Source organism: Bos javanicus, chromosome 4 (assembly GCF_032452875.1).
Source record: "Bos javanicus breed banteng chromosome 4, ARS-OSU_banteng_1.0, whole genome shotgun sequence".
Taxonomy (NCBI): domain Eukaryota; kingdom Metazoa; phylum Chordata; class Mammalia; order Artiodactyla; family Bovidae; genus Bos; species Bos javanicus.
In genome coordinates this window covers 64,260,571-64,285,211 of record NC_083871.1, presented here as the reverse complement: position 1 = coordinate 64,285,211, position 24,641 = coordinate 64,260,571, and the positions used below count along the sequence as shown (strand labels likewise).

General features: G+C 37.1%; 1 protein-coding gene across 3 annotated transcripts in view; it reads left to right on the top strand.

The window, feature by feature from the left end:
- The window catches only part of BBS9 (Bardet-Biedl syndrome 9), a 476,883-nt gene that overhangs the window by 113,197 nt on the left and 339,045 nt on the right, over window positions 1-24,641 (top strand). For 2 of the 3 annotated variants that reach the window (XM_061414166.1, XM_061414165.1), the window contains exons 6-9: window positions 5,895-6,069; window positions 12,870-12,954; window positions 20,707-20,890; window positions 21,560-21,689. In XM_061414166.1, the coding sequence (XP_061270150.1) occupies window positions 5,895-6,069; window positions 12,870-12,954; window positions 20,707-20,890; window positions 21,560-21,689 (574 nt within the window). The remainder of the gene's footprint in view (window positions 1-5,894; window positions 6,070-12,869; window positions 12,955-20,706; window positions 20,891-21,559; window positions 21,690-24,641) is intronic. The other variant, XM_061414167.1, reaches the window with a different exon arrangement.

Below are 24,641 nucleotides of genomic sequence, written 5' to 3'. Positions count from 1 at the left end.
AGAGGCAGCCCACGGGGACATGACAGTATAGTACTTTCCTCTGTATTGCTAGAGTTTCTGCAAAAAAGACTTCATATATCATGCTAAAGAGCCAAGTTTTGTCTGGGGCTCAAGTTTTCTTCAAGCTCTAGGTCTGTTGTAACCTGTGAAAACAGTGGTTCTCAAACTTGATCATGCATCAAATAACCTCTTGTTGTCGTTGCTTAGTCACTAAGTTGTGTCCGACACTTTTTGGACCCCATGGACTGTAGCCTGCCAGGCTCTTCTGTCATTGGGATTGTCCAGGCAAGAATACTGGAATGGGTTGCCGTTTCCTTCTCCTGGGCATCTTCCTGACCCAGGGATTGAACCCATGTCTCCTGCATTGACAGGTGGATTCTTTACTACTAAGCTACTAGGGAATACTGAAACAACCTCTAGGGGCTTATTAAAACCTAGACTTCTTGGGCCCTTAGACCAGAGTTTCTGATTCCATAGATTTAGAGTGGGACTCTAGGATTTGCATTTCTAAGAATTTCCATAGACAATACTGATGCTGGTGGTCTGGGGGCCACAATTTGAGGAGCACTTCTTTGAGGTCTTTGGGAGGCTTTGGTTCAGTGACATTCAACATATTGAAATGAACTTAAATTTTACTGGTACTTTTACCTGGAAGTATACATATCTTGACCTCACATTCTTTAATAATACAGAGACTATATTTGGTTACAGTAGTATCCTCCCCCATAGATCAATGAAACAATGTTTTTCATTGATTGGATTTCTTCTGTCTCTGATTCTTGACTTCCTAAGATTAAATGTATTGCCCTCCTCCTAGGTCCTGCTCAACTTGCCAGTGCTCACTATTCTCCTTGATGGTTAAAAAAAGTACATTTGTATACAAAAGCAATATATTTGAACAGTTTACTTTGTTTACATTTTTATTGTGAAAAATTTAAATATCAGAATAACATGAGTCTCCATATTAACACCATTTAGAGTCAACAGTTGTAAATGTTTAACATATACATGTATACACAATTTTTTTGTGAATGATTTGAAGTCAAATTACAGATCTTGTGCCACTTCACTCATAACTGTTGAAACACATATTTAATGAGAACATTCTCTTATGTAATCACACCATGATCACACTTAAGAAAATTAACAGTAATTCCTACTGTTACCTAACATGCATTCACATTCCAATTTCCCCACTTGTCCCAATGTCTTCTATATCTGGTTGTGTTTTGGTACCAGGGTCTAATCAAGTGAAATTAAATTTTAAGAGTCAGCAAAGCTGGGTGGGTCTTTATGCTCAGATAAGTTCTATGTTATTTAAGATACAAATTTGGTTGCTTTAATAAAGACCCAGCTTAATTAAGGAAGATGTTTATTTCTGTCAAATTTGATCACTTGGAGATAAAGTGGTCCAGGACTGATAGGCAGCTCTTTGCTTTCAATATGTGGCTTCTATCTCTGAGGCCGGGATAGCTGTTCCAGCCCTATCATCATGCTGGGAAGAGAGGAAAAGAGTGTATACTCATTCCTTTTAAGGATATGTCTGGATGGTGCACATATCACCTTGCTCCTGTCTCACTGGCAAGAAAGTAATCATATGATATATCTGTTATACAGGCCTGGAGATATAGGCTTTAATTCTGTCTGGATGGCTGTGTGTCTAGAGGTAATTCAAGTACACAGAGCACCCATACAGTCTCATACCTTATGGTTTGAAAGCTTTAATATAATTAGTAGATAAAGAATAGATAAAAAAACTTAAAACAGTGACTAAAAAACCTACTATGCATTATAAAAGAATTTGAGCATTGAGGGAATACTCTTCAAAACAGCATTAACAGGAACAATCTCTTTTTCTTTAGAGATGCCAGAGTGAATCAGATGTGTGTTTAGTGAACATATGCTAAGACAATATTCAACCTGAAACATTTCTCAGATTATTTAAAATGGTTAAATTTATTGAATCAATCAAGAGAGGGTGGAGTATGTTGCAGTAATAAGCACCCAAAATCACAGTGTGTTTTCTTTTAAAAACACTCCTTTGGCAACACGTTTTTCTTTTTAAAAATTGCCGTTGTTTCCATAATCAGATACAGTAATAAGATCGCCATCAATTTCTATACAATTTCATTTGTTTTTGAGTAAAGTATTCTTTAAACTTCAACATTTAGGTATATATATACTATATTGACCCTGTTTAGTCGCTCAGTTGTGTCTGACTCTTTGCAACCCAATGGACTGTAGCCCACCAGGCTCCTCTGTCCATGGAATTCTTCAGGCAAGAATAGTGCAATGGGTTGCCATGCCCTTTTCCAGTATTGACCCTGATATCAAGGTAATATGAAATAGTTACTATAGGACTTACTGTACACAGTAAGTATGAGTTCGAGATGACAAATTAATTATAAAACTGACCTTTTGTTTATTCCTTTAGTGTAACTTGATTTTCCTTTGACAGAATTCTTCCCTTTGTGATATTTAGACAATAGTATATAGTAATCACACTAGCAGGTGAAAAGTTAGAGTCACTGGATCTTTCTCAGATTAGAGATACTATCAATTGAGTCGCTCAGTTGTGTTCGATTCTTTGTGACCCCATGAACTGCAGCATGCCAGGCTTCCCTGTCCATCACCAGCTCCGAGAACTTGCTCAAACTCATGTCCATCGAGTCAGTGATGCCATCCAACCATATTATCGTCTGTTGTTCCCTTTGCCTCCTGCCTTCAATCTTTCCCAGCATCAGGGTCTTTTCCAATGAGTCAGTTCTTCACAACAGGTGGCCAAAGTATTGGAGTTTCAGCTTCAGCATCAGTCCTTCCAATGAATATTCAGGACTGATCTCCTTTAGGATGGAAAGGAGTCCTTGGACTCCTTTCTGTCCAAGGGACTCTCAAGAGTCTTCTCCAACACCACAGTTCCAAAGCATCAATTCTTCGGAACTCAGTTTTCTTTATAGTCCAACTGTCACATCCATACATGACTACTGGAAAAACCATAGCCTTGACCAGACAGACCTTTATTGGCAAAGTAATGTCTCTGCTTTTTAATGTGCTGTCTAGGTTGGTCATAGCTTTTCTTCCAAGGAGCAAGTGTCTTTTAATTTCACGGCTGCAGTCACCATCTGCAGTGATTTTGGAGCCTAAGAAAAGAAAGTCTGTCACTGTTTCCATTGTTTCCCTATCTATTTGCCATGAAGTGATGGGACCAGATGCCATGATCTTAGTTTTCTGAATGTTGAGTTTTAAGCCAACTTTTTCACTCTCCTTTTTCACTTTCATCAAGAGACTGTTTAATTCTTCTTTGCTTTCTCCTGTAAAGGTGGTGTCATCTGCATATCTGAGGTTACTGATATTTCTTCTGGCAATCTTGATTCCAGCTTGTGCTTCATCCAGCTCAGCATTTTGTATGATGTGCTCTGCATATAAGTTAAATAAGCAGGGTGACATTATACAGCCTTGACGTACTCCTTTCCCAATTTGGAACCAATCTGTTGTTCCATGTATGGGTTTAAATGTTGCTTCTTGACCTTCATACAGATTTCTCAGGAGGCAGGTCAGGTGGTCTGATATTCCCATCTCTTTCAGAATTTTCCACAGTTTATTCTGATCCACACTGTCAAAGGCTTTGGCGTAGTCAATAAAGCAGAAGTAGATGTTCTTCTGGAACTCTCTTGCTTTTTCCATGATTCAACAGATGTTGGCAATTTAATCTCTGAATCCTCTGCCTTTTCTAAATCCAGCTTGAACATCTGGAATTTCATGGTTCATGTACTGTTGAAGCCTGGCTTGGAGAATTTTGAGCATTACTTTGCTAGCATGTGAGATGAGTAAAATTGTGAGGTAGTTTGAGCATTTTTTGGCATTGCCTTTCTTTGGGATTGGAATGAAAACTGACCTTTTCCAGTCCTTTGGCCACTGCTGAGTTTTCCAAATTTGCCAGCATATTGAGTGCACCACTTTCACAGCATCATCTTTCAGGATTTGAAATAGCTCAACTGGAATTCCATCACCTCCACTAGCTTTGTTCGTAGTGATGCTTTCTAAGGCCCACTTGACTTCACATTCCAGAATGTTTGGCTGTAGGTCAGTGATCACACCATCATGATTATCTGGGTCGTGAAGATCTTTTGTACAGTTCTTCTGTGTATTCTTGCCACCTCTTCTTAATATCTTCTGCTTCTGTTAGGTCCATACGATTTCTGTCCTTTATCGAGCCAATCTTTGCATGAAATGTCCCCTTGGTATCTCTAATTTTCTTGAAGAGATCTCTAGTCTTTCCCATTCTGTTGTTTCCCTCTATTTCTGCATTGATCACCTAGGAAGGCTTTCTTATCTCTTCTTGCTATTCTTTGGAACTCTGCATTCAGATGCTTATATCTTTCCTTTTCTCCTTTGCTTTTTGCTTCTCTTCTTTTCGCAGCTATTGGTAAGGCCTCCCCAGACAGCCATTTTGCTTTTTTGCATGTCTTTTTCTTGGAAATGGTCTTTATTCCTGCCTCCTGTACAGTGTCACAAACCTCCTTCCATAGTTCTTCAGGCACTCTGTCTATCGGATCTAATCCCTTGAATCCATTTGTCAATTCCATTGTATAATCGTAAGGGATTTGATTTAGGTCTCGCCTGAGTAGTCTAGTGGGTTTCCCTAATTTCTTCAGTTTAAGTCTGAATTTGACAATGAGGAGTTCATGATCTGATCCACAGTCAGCTCCTGGTCTTGTTTTTCCTGACTGGATAGAGACTGTACTATAGAAATCATCATCACTGTCATCTTCTCAGTGTATTTGAAGAATGGTGAACCTTGTAGTTAATATTTTTACAGACTAATGGTAGAAAACACTTCATAATCTGTTTATAGTTTGGGGGCTTCCCTGGTGGATCAGCTGGTAAAGAATCGGCCTGTGATGTGGAAGACCTAAATTCCTTCCCTGGTTGTGAAGATCACCTGGAGAAGGGAACGGCTACCCACTCCAGTATTCTGGCCTGGAGAATTCCAGGGACTACGTTGTTTAGTCCATGGGGTTGCAAAGAGTCGAACATAACTGAGGAACTTACAGACTAATGCTGCTGCTGCTGCTAAGTCACTTCAGTCGTGTCTGACTCTTTGTGACCCCATAGACAGCAGCCCACCAGGCTCCCCTGTTCCTGGGATTCTCCAGGCCAGAATACTGGAGTGGGTTGCCATTTCCTTCTCCAAGGCATGCATACATGCTAAGTCGTGTCAGTTGTGTCTGACTCTGTGCAACCCTATGGACAGCAACCCACCAAGCTCCTCTGCCCATTGGATTCTCCAGGCAAGAGTACTGGAGTGGGTTACCATTTCCTTCTCCACTATAGACTAATACTTACTGATTAATAGTAGAAAACACTTCAAAATCAGTTGATAGTTTATGACAATCGATGATTAGTATTATTAAGTATTAATTGTTTTCTCTCCCAACAGTGCTCAACGCTTATTTATATAAAACTGATGCTTAATACATGTCTGTGGATTTGGTGTGCTGTGTTTGACTGATGTTTAAGTCTTGTGAAAATATGGGCTGACATACTATGAAGATGAAAAATAGACTGGTGCAGAAAAGTTTATAGTTCTGATTTTGGAAAAAATAATATCTTGCAGAGTCATGACTGTTCTCAGGGATTATCTTGAGCTAGAAATTTTAGCTCATGTAAATGAAAACAAATATATTTAAAACTATAGACATGAATAGTGAAGAAACTGGGAAATGTGTATACAGTGAAATACAATAATCTTATAGCTTCATTGGTTTGCTTTCTAAGATTTAAGCTGCTCATTTTGCCCCTGGGGGGAAAAATTAACTTTGTGTTGAACAGTGATAAAATCATTGTATTTATAAAACGAATATGTCATTTAATTTCCTTTAATTTTTCTTTAGGTCGTGATTTAATTTGTATCCAGTCTGTGGATGGGATGCTGATGGTGTTTGAGCAGGAAAGCTATGCTTTTGGGAGGTTTCTCCCTGGTTCTCTTCTACCCGGCCCTCTTGCTTACAGTTCCCGTACAGATTCCTTCATTACTGTTTCTTCCTGCCATCAAGTGGAAAGTTACAAGTGAGTATGGATCCTGAATCTTTGGAATCATGATTTTTTGTGTGTGTGCGTATGCTGCTGACAACAGAGGATGAGATGGTTAGATGGCATCACCGACTCAATGCACATGAGTTTGAGTGAACTCCGGGAGTTGGTGATGGACAGGGAGGCCTGGCGTGCTGCGATTCATGGGGTCACAAAGAGTCGGACACGACTGAGCAACTGAACTGAACTGAACTGATGCTGCTGATAAATTCTTTTCCACAAACTTGAGTATTGCAAGTAAAAAGGACAGTGGTTTTGTTGTTATAATGTAATTGTGGTGAGTTAGTGGATATAATTTACATATAAAATATTTGCAAGGCAGTATAGTGCAGAGATTGAGAGGAAGGATTTGGAGAGAGGCATACGTGGATGGAAGTCCTGATTTTGCGACTCACAGCTGTGTAAGACAGTGGCCTTATCCTGAATGTAAAGGAGATAGCAACATCTATTTCGACGGATTAAGAAGGATTAAGTGTATGTTACGTTACCATGGGGTGTGTGTACACTGTGTGTGTGCACGCGCGTGCATGCGCACTCAGCGGTGTCCAACTCTGTGCAACCCTATGGACTGTAGCCCACCAGGCTTTTCTGTCCATGGAATTTTCCAGGCAAGGTTACTGGAGCGGGTTGCCATTTTCTTCCCTAGGGGTTCTTCCTAACCCAGAGGTGGAACCTGCATCTTTTCCGTCTCCTGCATTGGGAAATGGATTCTTTACCACTAGTGCCACCCCATAGAAAATGCTCAATAATTATTGCGATTATTCCCTGAATTATAAATAATAAACACAGTGTGAATGAAAAAAACCCAGATACAAATACATACATAGAATGATTTTATAACAAAAAAAAGAATGTATGTGACATGAGAAGAATACTGGGAAGAAATACAAGTGTTATTATGAGTGTTTTTAAAAGAACAGTTCACAGAAGTGAAGTATGAAAATGACCCTTTTCTCTAGAAATTTTTATCGATTTTGGTGAATTGTGTTTGAGACGCTTTTTTCTTCTACCAGCTAAATTTCAATAAGAATTATGGTTTTGAGTTTTGGAGGCTATGCTTTTTGTTGGAAGAGAGAATAGGAAAAAAATGTAGATATCCGTTCTGGGAAAAGAAATAGTCTTGGAGAATTATAATATCTTCACTAACTTTATTGTTGTTATCTTACTGATGGCAGCATTTAGAACTTTAAACATCTAGGCAGCACTTCATTATAGCCTTTCAGTATTGTTTTTGGCCACATGATTTTTCCCAAGGCAGGAAGGAAGTATATAAATTCATCAGGCAACAGCTGTAAATTTTTGCTTCAAGTTTTATTATTGTGTATATTGCAAGTTAACGTAGTTTTCCCTTGATAAGTGACCATCTACGCTTTGAGAATTATTGTTAAGGCAACGAGGATTTAAAACGCTGAAAATAAGCAAATATTTGTGACTAAGCAGAAGTTAACTGATGGAGGTAGTGTATCATTATGTCATATTCCTTCTACAATGCCTATGGCTCTTGTCCAAAGGAGATGAATAAGTTGTGGCATTTCTACTGGTAATAAATAAAATATTATAATTGTTTTGAGACACTGAAAAAAAATCTGTATAATTCATTCAATCCTACCAAAACTTAAGCAATATTGAGGAGATCTGGTTTTCAGCTTTCCACCCTAGTTCTTGCCAAATAGTGTGATACTGGGGTGTTACACTGGGATCACGATATAAAGATTTGAATGTCCCATGACTTACTCTTTGAAATATGTGAATAGGAATTAATTTGGTAATAGCTCCAGGAGTGATTAGTTGAGGAAGCAATGTGTAGGTTTCTTTAATGTGAAGGTTTAATCTCACAAAAACTCATTCTGTTTTAACTGTAGTGATTCTCCAGCATACTGATCTATTAAATTGATCTTCATATAGAACTAAAAAGTGCACACTTTATTTATTATGTGAATCTTTTATAATGGTAAAATGCATGGGATTTGTGATTATTATGAAATGACAATCAAGAGGGTTTATAATATTAAGTGGTATATTGTATTTATATACACTTTCAAGTATAATAGGTTAAATGATAATCACAGTTTTAAATGATAATCACAGGTGTAATTTAGGATGGGAGAAAGCATGAAAACTGTAGTTTTGGTCTTTGGAGGCTTCGTTAAATCTATAATCAGTTAAAAATATAATCAGTTAATATAAAAGGCTTTTAAGACATAACTCATCTTCATTTTTGATATTGATACTTAATTAATTTGAATACAGATCAATTATGTTCAGATAGGAACTGGAGAAGGCTATGAGTCTCAAACTTTAGTGTACATAAGAATCATCTGGGCCTCCTTTTATAAAATGTATGTTTGCTGATTCTCAAGCCCCAACCCTGTAGATCTTGATTTAGTAGGTTTGGGAAAAAGATCCAGAAATCATTACAAATACATGCTCCAGGTGCTTCTAATTCAGGGACATACTTTGAATGTTGTTTTTCTTTGAAAGTGAGAGAACTGCTTTTTTTTTTTTTGGTAGAGAAGGGGCCTATGGCCATTCCCTTGGCCATGTTTTTGCCAACTTGGACCGTCTTTTATTTTTCTCTTTCTTTCCTTGTCAGAATTATTTAGGCAATAAATCATGATCTATCTACTTTTTTCCCCTCTTACTCAGCTCTTGCTTCACATTCTGATTGACATTCAGGTCTTTATCTTTCCAGTTGGATTTCTGTTTTTGTTATCTCTAATCTAGACTTTGACGGGCCTTTCTGATGTCTATTCTTTTAAAGTAGATGTTTAACAAGATCTACTTGTTAATGAATGAAGGAATGAAATGTTAATTTTATGTTAACATTATGTTAATGAAATGTTAATGAATGAAGGAATGAAAAGTTTATGAGAAAACCTTCTATTTTGTTACTGGAATCTTTCAGTGAAAATGATTCTCACTAGCACAGTCAAGAATGTTTTAGCTATAGTTGGAATGAACATAGTAATGCTTTGTATCCAGAGCTTCCAATTCTAGTAGAATTCTACAGGTAAAATTATCAAAGTTCCCAAATCTCCTGGCACGCTTTCAGGTGACAGCTATTTTTCATTTGAAAATAAATGATTTTGGAGGGTTTACTTTTGTATTTCTGTGACACCTCAATCCATCTTTTAGTTACTTGCTGCTGTTTTTATGATGTGATACAGAAGAGCACTAAATTATATGGTTGAGTTTGTCATTGGTGCTCTATGGGACCTGTTAAGCATTTGTGACTATTGGTTCAAAAAATACCATGGTTCACCTGGACTTGCTGGATCTGTGATTAGTGCCTTTCTGTTCTGAAAAATATGTATGACAGTCTTTCATGAAATTTTTTTTACATTGGACCTGATTGTTCTTTCAGCACTTTTAATAAGGGAATTTTATTCTTTAGCTTATAGCACTGAACACTTGAGTGATAAGAAAAAATATCCAAGTGTTTTATTTCAGAATTTCCAAGTCTGCTTGGAATTGTTCAGTTTTGGAAATAGATTTCCATGTACATTATTGATCCCAGTTAAGCGAACTTAAGAAAGAATTGTAAAATAAATGCTATTGGAAGTTTGTCATCATCTAAATTTATTGCCAGTTATGTTTAGTAATAAAATCCTCTTCTGAGCTGTCTTACAGGAAGAGAACTGTTCTGGATTTAGAAATCAGAAGTGAATTCTGCTGTGTCTCTGCATGTTGTTTTGATGTTAATGAGACCACTTTAGGGGTTCACTTATGCCTCAGATGAAATAATAACTCTCTACAGTTATATAAGAAGCTTCAAACAGCTCAAAAGCTTTGGATTTTTGCAACACCCTCATTAATATCCATAATATCCTCTGGTAGGTTGGTGTCTGCAGGAAATGAACTGCCTATGTTAATTATTGCCTGAGGTTAGATCCATTAGGACTGGTCCATTAGAGCTGGTCCATTAGGACCAGCTCTGGACTGATGTTTTCCTCACCAGTGCACACTATTTCTGTTATCATGAACCAGGAAGACTAAAGGAATCCTATTTGGTCAGAGCGTGAGGTGTAATTATTTGGCAGTTTTGAAGACCTAGGGATATTGAAGGTCATTCTCAGATGGTATTTGCTGCAACTGCCTATGGAATTTTTTAGCATGGTTTTACAAGGTTGAGATCTTTAGCCTGCTACCGTTTTTTTTTTGGTCTCATTTCCTATGACTTATTCCTCTCTGCCAGGCGTCTCTCCTAAGCTCCTGCCATGGCCTTTGATGTCTCTTTTACTGCTGCATGCCTTTGCATGTGTTGTTTGCTTTGCCATAATGTTTCTTAGTCTTTAACAGCATGGTGAGTTTTCACTCGTTCTTCAAAACCTAGCTTTCTCCTCCTTAACTGATACCAAGAACATACATATTTCCTCCACCTGTTGCAGGAAGGGGCACCCCTTCCAGGCCCCGAAACTGGGCTCTTGTCTAACACTTGGAAATGAATTGTCCGGGGAGACACATGTGCTGACAAAGCAAGAGATTTTATTGGGAAAGGGCACCCAGGTGGAGAGCAGTAGGGTAAGGGAACCCAGGAGAACAGCTCTGCCACGTGTCTCGAAGTCTTGGGTTTTATGGTGATGGGATTAGCTTCCGGGTTGTCTTTAGCCAATCATTCTGACTCAGAGTCCTTCCTAAGTGGTGCACGCCTTGTTCAACCAAAATGCATGCCAGAGAGAAGGATTCTGGGAGGTGGTTGGACATGTGGTGTCTCCTTTTGACCATTCCTGAACTCTTCTGGTTGGTAGTGGCTTATTAGTTCCATGGTCCTTATCAGGACCTCCTGTCATAAAACAACTCATGCAAATGGTTACTATGGTGCCTGGCCAGGGTGGGCGGTTTCAGTCAGTGTGCTTCCCCTAACAGAACCATGTTACCTGTTTCTGTCATCATATTCCTTTGGTACTTATGTACATACCAGTCAGCACAGTGTACTCTGAGTTACACTTATTTGTTTGTATTATATATGAATCTCCTCAACTACTTTGGAAGGTCCTGGTGAATATAGGTCATGTAGTAGTTTTCCCTCTTGTTAAGGCTTATGTGAGATCCCTACTATATGTTTATTGAATGAATGAACTTTATATGCATTAAGCTTTCTTATTAACTGGAAGACCGGTTTTCATGAATGTACTGTAAAATCTATCATAATTCATAGTCATTCTTCATTCACTGAAAATTGGAGGCTTTTTACAAATGAAATATTGCTGACTGAAATAGAATACGAGTTGGTATATAACATTGAAATACTAGTGTACATTTTAGTGCTTATTTAGATATTCTACATTGCCTTTCTTCATTAAGGTCCCTGATGTTTACACTATCAGACATCTTTCTCTTAGACAATAGGAGCTATCAGAATATATCTCTTTACTAATTTTTCTCTTAACTATAGAAAGTGGAAAGGGATCTATGAGCCTAAAATTTCTTCATTTTGAGTAGGATTATTACTCTAAAAGTACACCATAAATTAATGGAAATTAGGGAATTTAAACTTTATTGTCTAAATTAATAATTTCTAAATTGAATGATATTTATCAGTTGATTTGAAGGATGCTCTGAGCTAAATGTTACAATTTTTTAAAATTTATTTTATTTTATTATAATTGATTTACAATGTTGTATTAAATGTTGCTGTTGAAATAAAATACTGATAGAAAGTCCTAATGTCCATAATATCCATTATTGAGAACTTATTACATTCAAGATAAATCACTAGGTGATTTATCTCTGTGTACATAGAAATCTGTATCTGTCTATTTGTCAACCTGTCAGTCAAAAACTGGGTATCTAGTGTATATCAGATATTGTGCCGTGCTTAGTTGCTCAGTCATGTCCAAGTCTTTGTGACCCCATGAACTGTAGCCCACCAGGCTCCTCTGTCCATGGGGATTCTCCAGGCAAGAATACTGGAGTGGGTTGCTATATCCTTCTCTAGGGAATCTTCCCAACCCAGGGGTCGAACCCAGGTCTCCCAAATGCAGTCAGCTTCTTTGCCATCTGAGCTACCAGGGAAGCCCAAGAATCCTGGAGTGGTAGCCTATCCCTTCTCCAGGGAACTTCCTGACCCAGGAATCAAACTGGGGTCTCCTGCATTGCAAGTGGATTCTTTACCAGCTGAGCTACCAGGGAAACCATATCAGATACAGTACCAGACATTTAAATTATTTTTTAAATTCTTATAATAATTCTTAAGATTATTATTATTCCCATTTTATAGATAAGAAAGATTAAGGCATAGAGTGATTAATTTTCAAAAATTTTCTCAACTAGTTAATGGTTCAGCTGGGAATTAAACTCAGACCCTCTGGGGTCTACAGATATTAATAATTTCTACTGCCACTTTTTTGGGTATGGTTGCAATAACTCATCTGGTTGTTTTGCATTATTTGTATTTTTTTCTATTTTGGGTTTTGGTACTGGATCTTTATTGAGTATTGTTATTTATCACATAAAATTCTAATGGGAGATACTTTGACATTTGGCAGAGCTTTTTCCCCAATATTGAATTTTGGGACATATGCTTACAATTTCTTTGTCATTACAGTTTTACATAGTCTTATGCCACAGTACAAATTTGTTGTCATTCAGTAGAATTCATTTCTAAGTTAATTCACTAAATTTTACAATGTTTAAAATCAAGGAGAATGTGATACATAAGATTTGTAGATTATGTATATTTAAAAATTTAATTATATTGAGATCATGTGCTTTTAAAATAATTTACACATTTTAACTATAAAGTCACTTACAGTTATTCCATATCTTTTAAACAGATACCAAGTACTTGCTTTTGCAACGGATGCAGATAAAAGACAAGAGACTGAACAACAAAAACATGGGTCTGGAAAAAGACTAGTTGTAAGGCCTTTTAAAATATATAAAAATTTTAGAAATGTTATATCTGATCACAGATGTTTGTTCAGAATAATAATTCCTGGGAAGAAAAATTTTAAAAATATATTTCAGCCATTTTCTGTGTTAAGGTTATGTCAGTGATCAGAGAATTTAGTTGGCTGTTATTGAGCAATGGAGACACATGCCAAGTCATGGTCACAATGTACCAGATTATAGAATTGTGCCACTAGGATTATAAATGTCCAGATGGGGTCACTTTGAACTGAACTGATTAAAAACTAACAAAATAAAAATTAAAAAATTCCTTTAATAGACAAAAAAGTTGCTACTCGTATAGATGCATGATGAAATATGAGTAAAAGATGAAAATTTTTCACAGCCTGCAAAGATTAAGTTTGTGCACAAGTAAAATTTGGTAACTTTGAAAAGTAGTTTGAAGAAAAAATGTTTGAGTTTTATGGTTTTTGGACTTATATTTAGATATTTAATCCATTCTGAGTTTATTTTTGTGTAAGGTGTGATGAAATGTTGTAATCTCATTCTTTCACATATAGCTGCCCAGTATTCCCAGAACTGCTTATTGAAGAGACTGATGTGCTGCTGCCTGTGCATATGCACCAATAATGACTGTCCCCTCCCTGCTTAGACGTTGCTTTGGGTCTTAGCTGCCTTTGTGTCTCATGGCTGGGTTCTTTCCTTGGTCATGTTGGCTCTCACTCCAGTGTGGAGCTGCAGTATGACGTAAGTGGGGCTGGAACATTCAGTTTGTTCGTGGGCAGTTGAGAAAAGCCAGTCAGCTACTCACAAAGTTCTGATCTGCACTTTCTGCCCTGTTTCAGGAGTGAACAAGCATGTGCACACTCCTTCGGGAACAGAAGGCTTTCCCCAGCCTTCCTGTTAGTCCTACCAGCCCTCCAACCAGCCAAGAGGCTCGTCTTCTTTGTGGAGGACCCCAGGACTGGGGTGCCTAATATGTAGCTCCAACTGCTCACTCCCCAGGGAGGATCTGTGCCTGTGAAATCTCTCTTCTCCTCTGAGTCCTCTCCCTTGGGTACAGGTGATGGTTTCTCTTCCCTTGCTGCCTCATTACATGTGGATCTCTCTCTCAGCCTTGCTTGTACAGGAGTCTCTCTGCCAGTGTCCAGTTATTTTTTGCTGAGAATTGTTCCACATATGGAAGTATGTCTGTTGTGTTTGATGCAGCAAGTGGGTTCTACATCTTCCAACTCTGCCATCTTGACTTCCTCCTCTAGGAGCAGAGATCTCCTCCATCTTCTAGCTTGCATTGTTCCCATAAGAAATCTTTCATCTTATCTTGGTTCCTTGGTACACAATATCTTTTTCCTCCATGTGTTTTTCAGATTTTTTTTCATATCACTTCTTTTGAGCAGTTAGATTATAATGTGTTTTGTATAGTTTTCTTTCATTCCTTTTTTTGGTGCTTATAGATTTGTGAACTTAGTGTACTTGTAAATTTATAGTTTTCATGAAATTTAGAAAAATTGTTAGCTATTCTTCAAAGATATTTTTCTGTTCTCCATCTTTTCTCCTCCTCACTCAGTTACACATACATTTAGGCTACTTGAAGTTACCCTACAGGTCACAGATTTGCTCTTTGTGTTAAAAAATTGTCTTTTCTATTTCATTTTGGATAACCTCTACTACTGTGTTTTCAAGGTCACTAATATTTTTTCTGTAATGTCTAATCTGGTATTAATTCCTGTCTAGTATAGTTTCTATCTCTACAAGTTCAATTTAGGTGTTTTAAAAAATATCTTCCTTGTATACTTTTAAAATTAAATAGATACAATTTATTTAACATAAGTATTATAAACTGTATATTATTATAAACTGTATGTAATACAGTTTATTTATCTCTACATTATGGATCACATTTTCCTGTTTCTTTACATGCTTGATAATTAAAAAGAAAAACTAAAACTACTAAAAACCACATTTTGGGTGGTTCTTTCCCTGGCTTTGAGTAATTTTCTGCATGAATGTGCTGATATGTACTCAGCTTATTTGAGAAGATTCTTAACAGATCTGAGTTCTGTCTCTGTGCTGCTGTCTAAGTTTTTATTAGATGCCAGGATATTGGATGGAGGAGCCTGGTAGGCTGCAGTCCATGGGGTCGCTAACAGTCGGACACGACTGAGTGACTTCACTTTCACTTTTCACTTTCATGCATTGGAGAAGGAAATGGCAACCCACTCCAGTGTTCTTGCCTGGAGTATCCCAGGGACGGGGAGCCTGGTGGGCTGCCGTCTATGGGGTTGCACAGAGTCGGGCACGACTGAAGTGACTTAGCAGCAGCAGCAGGATATAGTCAGTTTTACTTTGTTCCAAGCTACATACTTTTGTATTTCTATAAATCTTTTTGAGCTTCGGCCTGGAAGACAGTTAAGTTACTTGGAAACAGTCTGATCCTTTTTGGTCTTGCTTTTAAGTCTTGTTAGTTGGGACCAGAGCAGTGCTCATTCTGGAGCTACTTGTACCCCCTCCTGAGGTACTGCCCTTCTGAATGTTCTTTCCAACGCCCTGTGAATTATGAGGTGTTCCAGTCTGGCTTGTGAGCACAGGCAGTATTCCAGGCCCTGTGTAAATGCTGGGCGCTGTTACTGCTAATCCTTTTGGGTGGTTCTTTCCCTGGCTTTGAGTAATTTTCTACGTAAATGTGCTGATAAGTACTCAACTGAATATCTGAGAGAATTCTTAAGAGGTCTCAGAGTCCTGTCCTTGTGTTGCTCTCTCTTTTTGAGCATGCTGTCTTGGGAACTCCAGCTGCCTTGGTTTCTCTCAGCTGTTAGCACTCATCTCCTCAACCCAGGGGGCCTTGTGGGCTTTGCCTGGGTTTCTTCTCCCTGTCCCATGGCCTAAAAACTCTCTCATGGCTGGGGCAGTTATTCCACTCACCTCATTTGTTTTCTGTTTTCAAGGGATTGCTGTCCCTTTTTTCTGATATCCGATGCCTCACAAATGGTTGTTTCAAACATTTTGTCCATGTTGTGGTTGTTTCAGGTGGGAAGGTAGAATTTTTTTCCTGTTACTGTATCATGGCTGGAAGTGGAAGGATTTTAAAATAATTGTTCTTAGTAAACTACTGTGCATTTTGAGACTCATTAATTTAGAATGTGGTATATTTCTTAAGGGAAGTTTGCAAAGAGTGGCACTCCGTACCTAGTGAACTGAAAGTATTTAGTGGCTGGATCGCAGCCTGTGGCCTCAGAAACTCTGCTTATCCATTCTGAATGAATTGTCATCTCTCAGAGTCAGGGACACATCAGCCTGAGTTACAAGTGCTGACAAATAATGCTAGAATGCAAGTCTATTAAATTGTAATGAGAAATGTAACTACCTTAGGACTTGATGTCATGTCCTTTTTTCAGAGGAATCTCTGCATAGGTGAACTACACTTGAACTAAGTGATAATTGAATAATTTATGTTTTTAAAAAAATACGTTTTTATTTTTGGCTGTGCTGGGTCTTCCTTGCTGTGCAGGCTTTCCTCTAGTTGCAGCGAGTGGGGGCTACTGTTTAGTTGCGGTGGGAGGGCTTCTCATTGCGGTGGCTTCTCTTGCTGTGGAGCCTGGGCTCTAGGATGCATGGGCTTCAGTGCATCACGTAGGCGCAGTAGTTAGAGTTCTGGGGCTCTAGAACACAGGCTCAATAGTTGTGGCACACAAACTTAGTTGCTCCTTGGTATGTGGGATCTTCCTGGTCCAGGGATCAAACCTGTGTCTCCTTCATTGATAGGTGGATTCTTTTATCACTGAACTACCAGGAAAGCCTGAATGATTTGTCTAAAAAAAATTTTTTTTTTGTTGTCGAATGATTTGGTGTTGAATCCTAATTTAGATGAAGATAATCTGATGCATAAATGTGCATAAATGCTGATATGCCCTGTGCTATCCCTCTATTCCAGATTCTTCTTATATACACGCTGATGATATTTGCCTCTGACTAGTCCCATTTAGATTTCATACCTTCTTCAGATACTTAATCCTAAAGTAGATTGATTAATACCTAAATCATTTTTTGGATGGCATGAAATTTATATGTATCTTTAATGTGACTTTCCACCCTTTCATTTGTTGATTCTTGATTCTTGCTTCAAAGCCTAACTTTGAGGGTAATCTTACCTCCTCTTTGTCCAGATGCTTTTGTACATTCATCTCACTGTCATTGCTGTTTACAATATATGCCTATCATCCAAAGCTTTTCAAAATAGTATGTCTTTGCTCCTGTATGTTTTCTTGATTTAGAAACATTAATAATTGATTGGGGACTGATTTTTTCTTTATATGTCCATTTTACATTCATTCCTTCATTATTTTAAGAAACATTAAACATTGACCATGTTCTGAGAGATGAAGATACCCTGGAGGAGCTCTTATGTATAGAGGATCCTATCTATACTACTAGAGTAGCTTGACAACTGCTCTATATATGCATATTGATATTTTCAAAATTGTTTCTATATAAAAACATATTTATAGCAGTTTGACTATAGGTTTTGCTCGTTTTTAAATTTGATTGGAAAAATAAATGCAACAGCTTTCTTATGGAAAAATTTCAGTGGAGCACATATCTTCTTTATGTGTATTTTTTTTCAATAAGCCATGGACCCTCCGCTTCCTGACAGGACCTTTATACAGGCAGCTCATTTTACATACAATATTCTTTCACCCTCTTCTCTACCTGCCTTTTTTCCCTGTAGCGTTATTGAAGTATAATTGACAAATAAAATTATGTAAACCTACTGTGTACTGTGAGATGTTTTGAAATAGGTATAAATTGCAAAATGATTGCCAGAACTAAGCAAATTAACTTATTTGTCTCCTCATGTGTATATACATATATATATGTGTGTGTGTGTGTGTGTGTGTGTATTTGTGGTAGGATCATTAAGATCTCTCAACAAATTTGGAGTATACAATACAGTATTATAACTATATGTACGTTAGATCTTCAGAACTAATTCATCCTGCATAACTGAAACTTTGTACCCCTTGACCAGTATATCCTCATGTTTCCCATACCCCAGGCCATGGAAGCCCCAAATTCTACTCTCTGCTTCTATTATTTTGACTTTTTTAGATTCCACAGACAAGCGAGGCCATACAGTATTCATTTTTCTGAGCCTGACTTATTTCACTTAGCATAATGTCCTCCAGGTTCATCCATGTTATTGTAAATGGCAGGACTTTTTTCATTTTCAATTCAGTTCAGTCACTCAGTTGTGTCTGACTCTTTGTGATCCCATGGGCTGCAGCATGCCAGGCTTCCCTGTCCATCACCAACTCCTGGAACTTGCTCAAACTCATGTCCATTGAGTCAGTGATGCCATCCAGTCATCTCCGTCACCCCCTCTCCTCCTGCCTTCAATCTTTCCTAGCATCAGTGTCTTTTCAAATGAGTCAGCTCTTCGTGCCAGGTGGCCAAAGTGTTGGAGTTTCAGCCTCAGCATCAGCCCTTCCTGTATCATGTTTTCTTTAACCATTCATCCATCATTGGAAGTTAGGTTGATTTCATGTTTTGGCTATTGCAAATCATGCTACAATGAACATGGGATGGCAGATATCTCCTCAATATTCTGTTTTCACTTCCTTTGGATACATACCCAGAAGTGGGATTGCTGGATCATGGTAGTTCTGTTTTTAATTTTTTGAGGAATCTCCATATTGTTTTCCATAGTAGATGTAATGTTCACATATATGATTTCATATAATCCCATAATAAGCTTTCTCTCTCTTTTTTTTTCCCCTGTAGAAGCTTTTTAGTTTGGTGAAATCCCCTTTGTCTATTTTAATGTTGTCTGTACTTTTGAGGTCATATCTGAAAAGTCATTGAGCTTTTCCCTTTGTTTCTTCTAATGATTTTACAGCTTTAGTTCTTATATTTAAGTCTTTAATCTATTTTAAATTGGTTTTTGTATATAGTGTGAGATACGGGTTCATTTCCACTCCTCTGCATGAGGATATCAAGTTTCCCAACACCATTTTTTGAAGATACTGCCCTATTCTGCATTGTATGTTCTTGGTACCATTGTTGAACGAGTTGACTATAAATGCAGAGTTTTATTTCTCAGCTCCCTGTTCTGTTCCATTGGTCTAGATGTTTTTCTTTTTCTTTTTTTTTTTTTTTATGACAGTTCCATGCTGTTTTGATTAGAATAGTTTTGTAGTGTATTTTGAAGTCAGGTAATATGATGCTTCCAGCTTTGTTCTTTTTGCTCAAGATTGTTTTGGCTATTTTGTGTCTTGTAAGTTCACATGGATTTTGCACATTTTTTCCATTTCTGTGAAAAACACCTTTGTAATTTTGATAGGGATTCGCATTTGTAGATCACTTTGAGTAGTACGGACATTTTAAGGATTCATGGATTCTTCTAATCCATGAATATGGCATATCTTTTTATTTTTACTCTTCAATTTATTTTGTCAATGTTTTATAGTTTTCAACATACAGATCTTCACTTCCTTGATTATACTTATATGAGTGTTTGAATTGCTGAATAGTTAATACCACATGGTTCAGTTCAGCTCAGTTAAGTTGCTCAGTCGTATCGAACTGTTTGTGATCCCATGGACTGCAGCACGCCAGGCTTTCCTGTCCATCATCAACTCCCAGAGCTTACTCAAACTCATGTCCATAGAGTCAGTGATGCCATCCAACCATCTTATCTTCTGTCATCCCCTTCTCCTCCTGCCTTCAATCTTTCCCAGCATCAGTGTTTTTTCCAATGTTTCAGCTTCAGCATCAGTCCTTCCAATGAATATTAAGGACTGATTTCCTTTAGGATGGACTGGTTGTATCTCCTTGCAGTCCAAGGTACTCTCAAGAGTATTCACAGTCATCACAGTCTTGAACTGTGATGCCACCGTTCAAAAGCATCAATTCTTCGGTGCTCAGTTTTCTTTATAGTTCAACTCTCACATCCATACTTGACCACTGGAAAAACTATAGCCTTGACCAGATGGACCTTGGTGGGCAAAGTAATGTCTCTGCTTCTTAATATGCTGTCTAGGGTGGTCATAGCTTTTCTTCCAAGTAGCAAGCATCTTTTAATTTCATGGCTGCAGTCACCATCTGCAGTGATTTTGGAGCCCCCCAAAATAATGTCTGTCACTACTTCCATTGTTTTCCCATCTATTTGCCATGAAGTGATAGGACCGGATGCCATGATCTTAGTTTTCTGAATGTTGAGTTTTAAGCCAACTTTTTCACTCTCCTCTTTCACTTTCATCAACAGGCTCTTTAGTTCTTTGCTTTCTGCCATAAGGATGGTGTCATCTGCATATATTGATATTTCTCGTGGCAATCCTGATTCCATGTTGTGCTTCATCCAGCCTGGCATTTCGTATGATGTACTCTGCATATAAGTTAAATAAGCAGAGTGACAATATACAGCCTTGATGTACTCTTTTCCTGATTTGGAACGAGTCTATTGTTTGGTGTCTGCTTCTAACTGTTGCTTCTTGATCTGCATACAGATTTCTCAGGAGACAGGTCAAGTGGTCTGGTATTCCCATATCTTTAAGAACTTTCCATAGTTTGTTATATCACATGGTGAAAGGGGCAAAATACTAGAGTCTACAAAATATCAGAAATATGGAAATAGGAGAAAAAAATGAATGAGGATTAATCTTTATGCCTGCTTTTTTGTAAAGCATTTCTTAATTGTATTAATATCAAAATGAATGAAATGTTATACTTTTAGCAACCCAGTTGATCATAAGTTTTCCTTTGCAGGTGGATTGGACTCTAAATATTGGAGAGCAAGCCGTTGATATATGTATTGTGTCTTTCATTCAGTCAGCATCTTCTGTTTTTGTTCTTGGTGAGAGAAACTTTTTTTGCCTTAAGGATAATGGACAAATCCAATTTATGAAGAAACTTGATTATAGCCCAAGTTGTTTTCTCCCATATTGTTCAGGTGTGTAGAAAGATTTTCTTTTATCTTTTCCATGTGTCATTACTGTGTTATATACACCAGAAAAAGCCCAAGTCACTAACATATATTTTAAAGAACTAGGAAAATAGTTTTATACTGAACATGTAATGGAAATTTTAGCTTTTAAAGTTTGAATAGAGGTTTGATATAAAGCACACATTTGGTTTTGTCAGTCATTTTACTTTGTACAAAATGACTTGTAGAATTGGCCTCAGGTATATAATAATGCTTTCCAAGATGTGGCTATTCAAATGTTTCCAAGAGAATATCAGACTCTTTTACAAGAAGAAATGAGCATAGTAATGACTCATAGAATAACTTGTCTGTAGTGAATGTCTAGTAAATCAATAGCTTAAATATGTTAAATATTTTAATCAAGTTCATCCTTTTTAGATAAAGTGCAAAAATGTTGGCCACTCTAGTTATAGTTTCTCTAGTTATATATATAGTTTTTATATATTTATAAATGATTAAAAATTTTTTTTGGTACTGGTACCTTGAAATTGAAAAACAGTGTTTTATTATTTAAAATCTTTATGCATTAAGTCAAGATATTATAATTAATTTCTATGATAAATTCTCTAAAAGGAATGTAAAAACTGTTGAAAATGATTTTTTTCTTACTGTTCTTTTTCTATCTTCTATCCATAGTTTCTGAAGGAACAATAAATACTTTAATTGGAAACCATAATAATATGTTGCATATTTATCAAGATGTGACACTGAAATGGGCCACTCAACTTCCCCATGTTCCTGTGGCAGTAAGAGTGGGCTGTTTACAGTAAGTGGTTTAATTTAAAGAGTATCTTAATCAAGGAATTCACTAGAAGTTTTATGAAACAATGGCAAATGATTTTACTAAAAAATGGCAAGTGATGTTGAATATCAACAATGAAGATAATTTAAAATATAAATTTTATTAGAAAGAAAGTGAAAGTGAATTCAATCAGTCACGTCTGACTCTTTGAGACCCCTTAGACTGTAGCCTACCATGCTCCTCCATCCATGGGATTTTCCAGGTAAGAGTACTGGAGTGTGTTGCCATTTCCTTCTCCAGAGGATCTTCCCAACCCAGGGATCAAACCCAGGTCTCCCACATTGTAGGCAGACGCTTTACCGTCTGAGCCCCCTGGAAGTCTTTATTAGAAAAGGAGAATATAAAAAAGCTTTAATTAGCACCTTTAATCATCTCTAGCAAGATATTTTTTATAAATTTAAGATTTCAAGAAAATAGTTTACCTGATAGATAATTTTCTTTAGAATAGAAGAGGATTTCTTTAAGCATTTAATGAATCCCATTTAGAGATCACTTATTATTAGACTGTGAGGATGTTACACTTCAAGGCTTGTTTCAGAACTTACTGTGTCAAATGGTGCAGAATTGCTAATGATTATGTGTTTAAGACAGTATCGACTTTTTTTCATTTTTTTAAATTGGAGTATAATTGCTTTACAGCGTTGTGTTAGTTTCTGTTGTACAACGAAGTGAACCAGCTATACGTCTACATATATATCCCCTCCCTCCAGAATCTCCCTCCCCTCACCCCCACCCCATCCCAGCCCTCTAGGTCATAACAGAGTGCTAAGTTAAGTTCATTTTTTAGTAAAGATCCTTGAAAAGAAAAAGCCATTGAGACATAAAGGGATGAACTTTAGTAATGGGATGGAAATCTGGGTACAGTCCTGCTGCATGTAGGGGGCAGGGTTAGATGTTAGGGCAGCAGTTTTCCTGATGGTGCCAGGAGGAAGCCAGACAGCTTGTTTTAAATGGGGGCCTTAGGCTTCCCTGGTGGCCTAGATGGTAAAGCGTCTGCCTATAATGCGGGAGACCTGGGTTTGATCCCTGGTTTGGGAAGATCCTCTGGAGAAGGAAATGGCAACCCACTACAGTATTCTTGCCTGGGAAATCTCATGGATAGAGGAAACTGGTGGGCTACAGTCCATGGGGTTGCAAAGAGTTGGACACGACTGAACGACTTCACTTTTACTTTCACTTTTTTGCATTTAAAATAAAAGACAAAATTCGTGTCTTAACATGAACTCTACAAAATCTATCAAAAATAGCAATAGTTTGTCAGTATATGAGGCAAGATCTTGACAAACTCTTTAGCATCTCAGATTATGTTTAGAATTAAAAATCTCGATAAATGTATAAAAGCCAACTCTCTATAAAGCTTCATGGATTCCCAGATCTAATCAGTTCTGCTTATTTAGGTAATTTTATTGAATGTTTAAAAACCATATGGAGAATTTGTCAGTGATGCTTATAGTATTTGATCAGTGACCAATCCCCCCAATTTAAGAGGCTGAATGTAGAATATTACTGTGGAGGCTCTATGAAAGGCCTTTATATTTATATTAATGGTTAATCTGAAGCTTACAAATTGGAAAAATGAAAACAATGTTTTGAAAACATTGAATATTTTAAAAAGAAATTGCTTCTCATATTTTATGAGAAAATACTGTGCACTTAACCCAAATTACAGTTCTTTTGTGTCTGAAGAAAAATTTTAAATCTTGAGGTTAGATTTTTCAAAGTCTACCAGATGGTCTTTTAAGTTCAACCAAACACTCAGATTCACCAGACATTTTATATCAGTTTTACTTACAAGGATTTAGAGCAGGAAAAGTATCTTGCCAGCAGGGCAGTATCAAGTATTTCTCTCCTGGGAGATAATTCTTGCAGCAGTTCATGTATCCACTCAAGAGCTGTTCTGTTTGGCCCCCAAGTGACGGCTCAGGTGCAAGAACACAGATTCACACTGGTGGGTGTGTGACCCTTCCTGGCTTAGAGTCTCAACGCCCCTAGGAGCCAGTATCTTTAAATACTACAAACTCCTTGTGGTTTTTGTGTGTATGTGGGCCATGGGAGAGTAATGGGTAGAAAGACCTTATAGAGATAACATCTTTAGCTGAAATACTTACATTACACTTGTAACTTGTGTTTACAAGGGATGTGCCTATTTTAAGAGTTACCATACTCACACAGAAACTCAGAGATATGGTTTCTCCATGGATATTTATGGTTAATTTATAGTTTCTGTTCCTGTTGCAACTTACAAGTCAAGGGTCATATAATAACTGAAAATATCTTGAGGGAGGAATCAAATTTTTATATAGTGTGTGCTGCAAGATGCTTATATTCAAAATTTGTCTGTAGGACCTAAATTTAGGTGTTTGTAAGTGAAACTTCCTGTTTCTCATAGCTTTTTAAAGATCATAATTATAAATAATTAAGTGCAACTATTACCATTCATGATTTCCAGTTAATAGTAATAATTTCTAATTATTCATTGGAAGATTTTTCTTGCTTTTATGGACTTTAATGTAAAAGTATAGGGTTAGACTGTTTGAAAGAATTTCATTGTAATTTTTAGTAGAGTTAAAAAAAATTGTTACTGACTTAACTATAGCATATCTGTATTTAGAAGTTATTATTTGAAGCTAGAACACTTAAATAACTTTGTTTCTGCTTTTTATTACCTTGAGGGTTAAACTTTTTTAGGAGAAGCTTCCTTGGCTGAATGTGTTTATTTGTAAAGGAAATTGCTGCTATTTTAATATGTTTCTTTTCAATGAATAAGAAATATTGGATTTGGATCAAGTTGGTGCAATTATATGTAATAACAGCATTTTCTTCAGAAACTACGATGCTTTATTTCCTCCCACTCCCTCCTACTTGGCAGCCTTAGTCCTCTCTACCTTGTTTATTATAAACCAACTTTAAATCCAT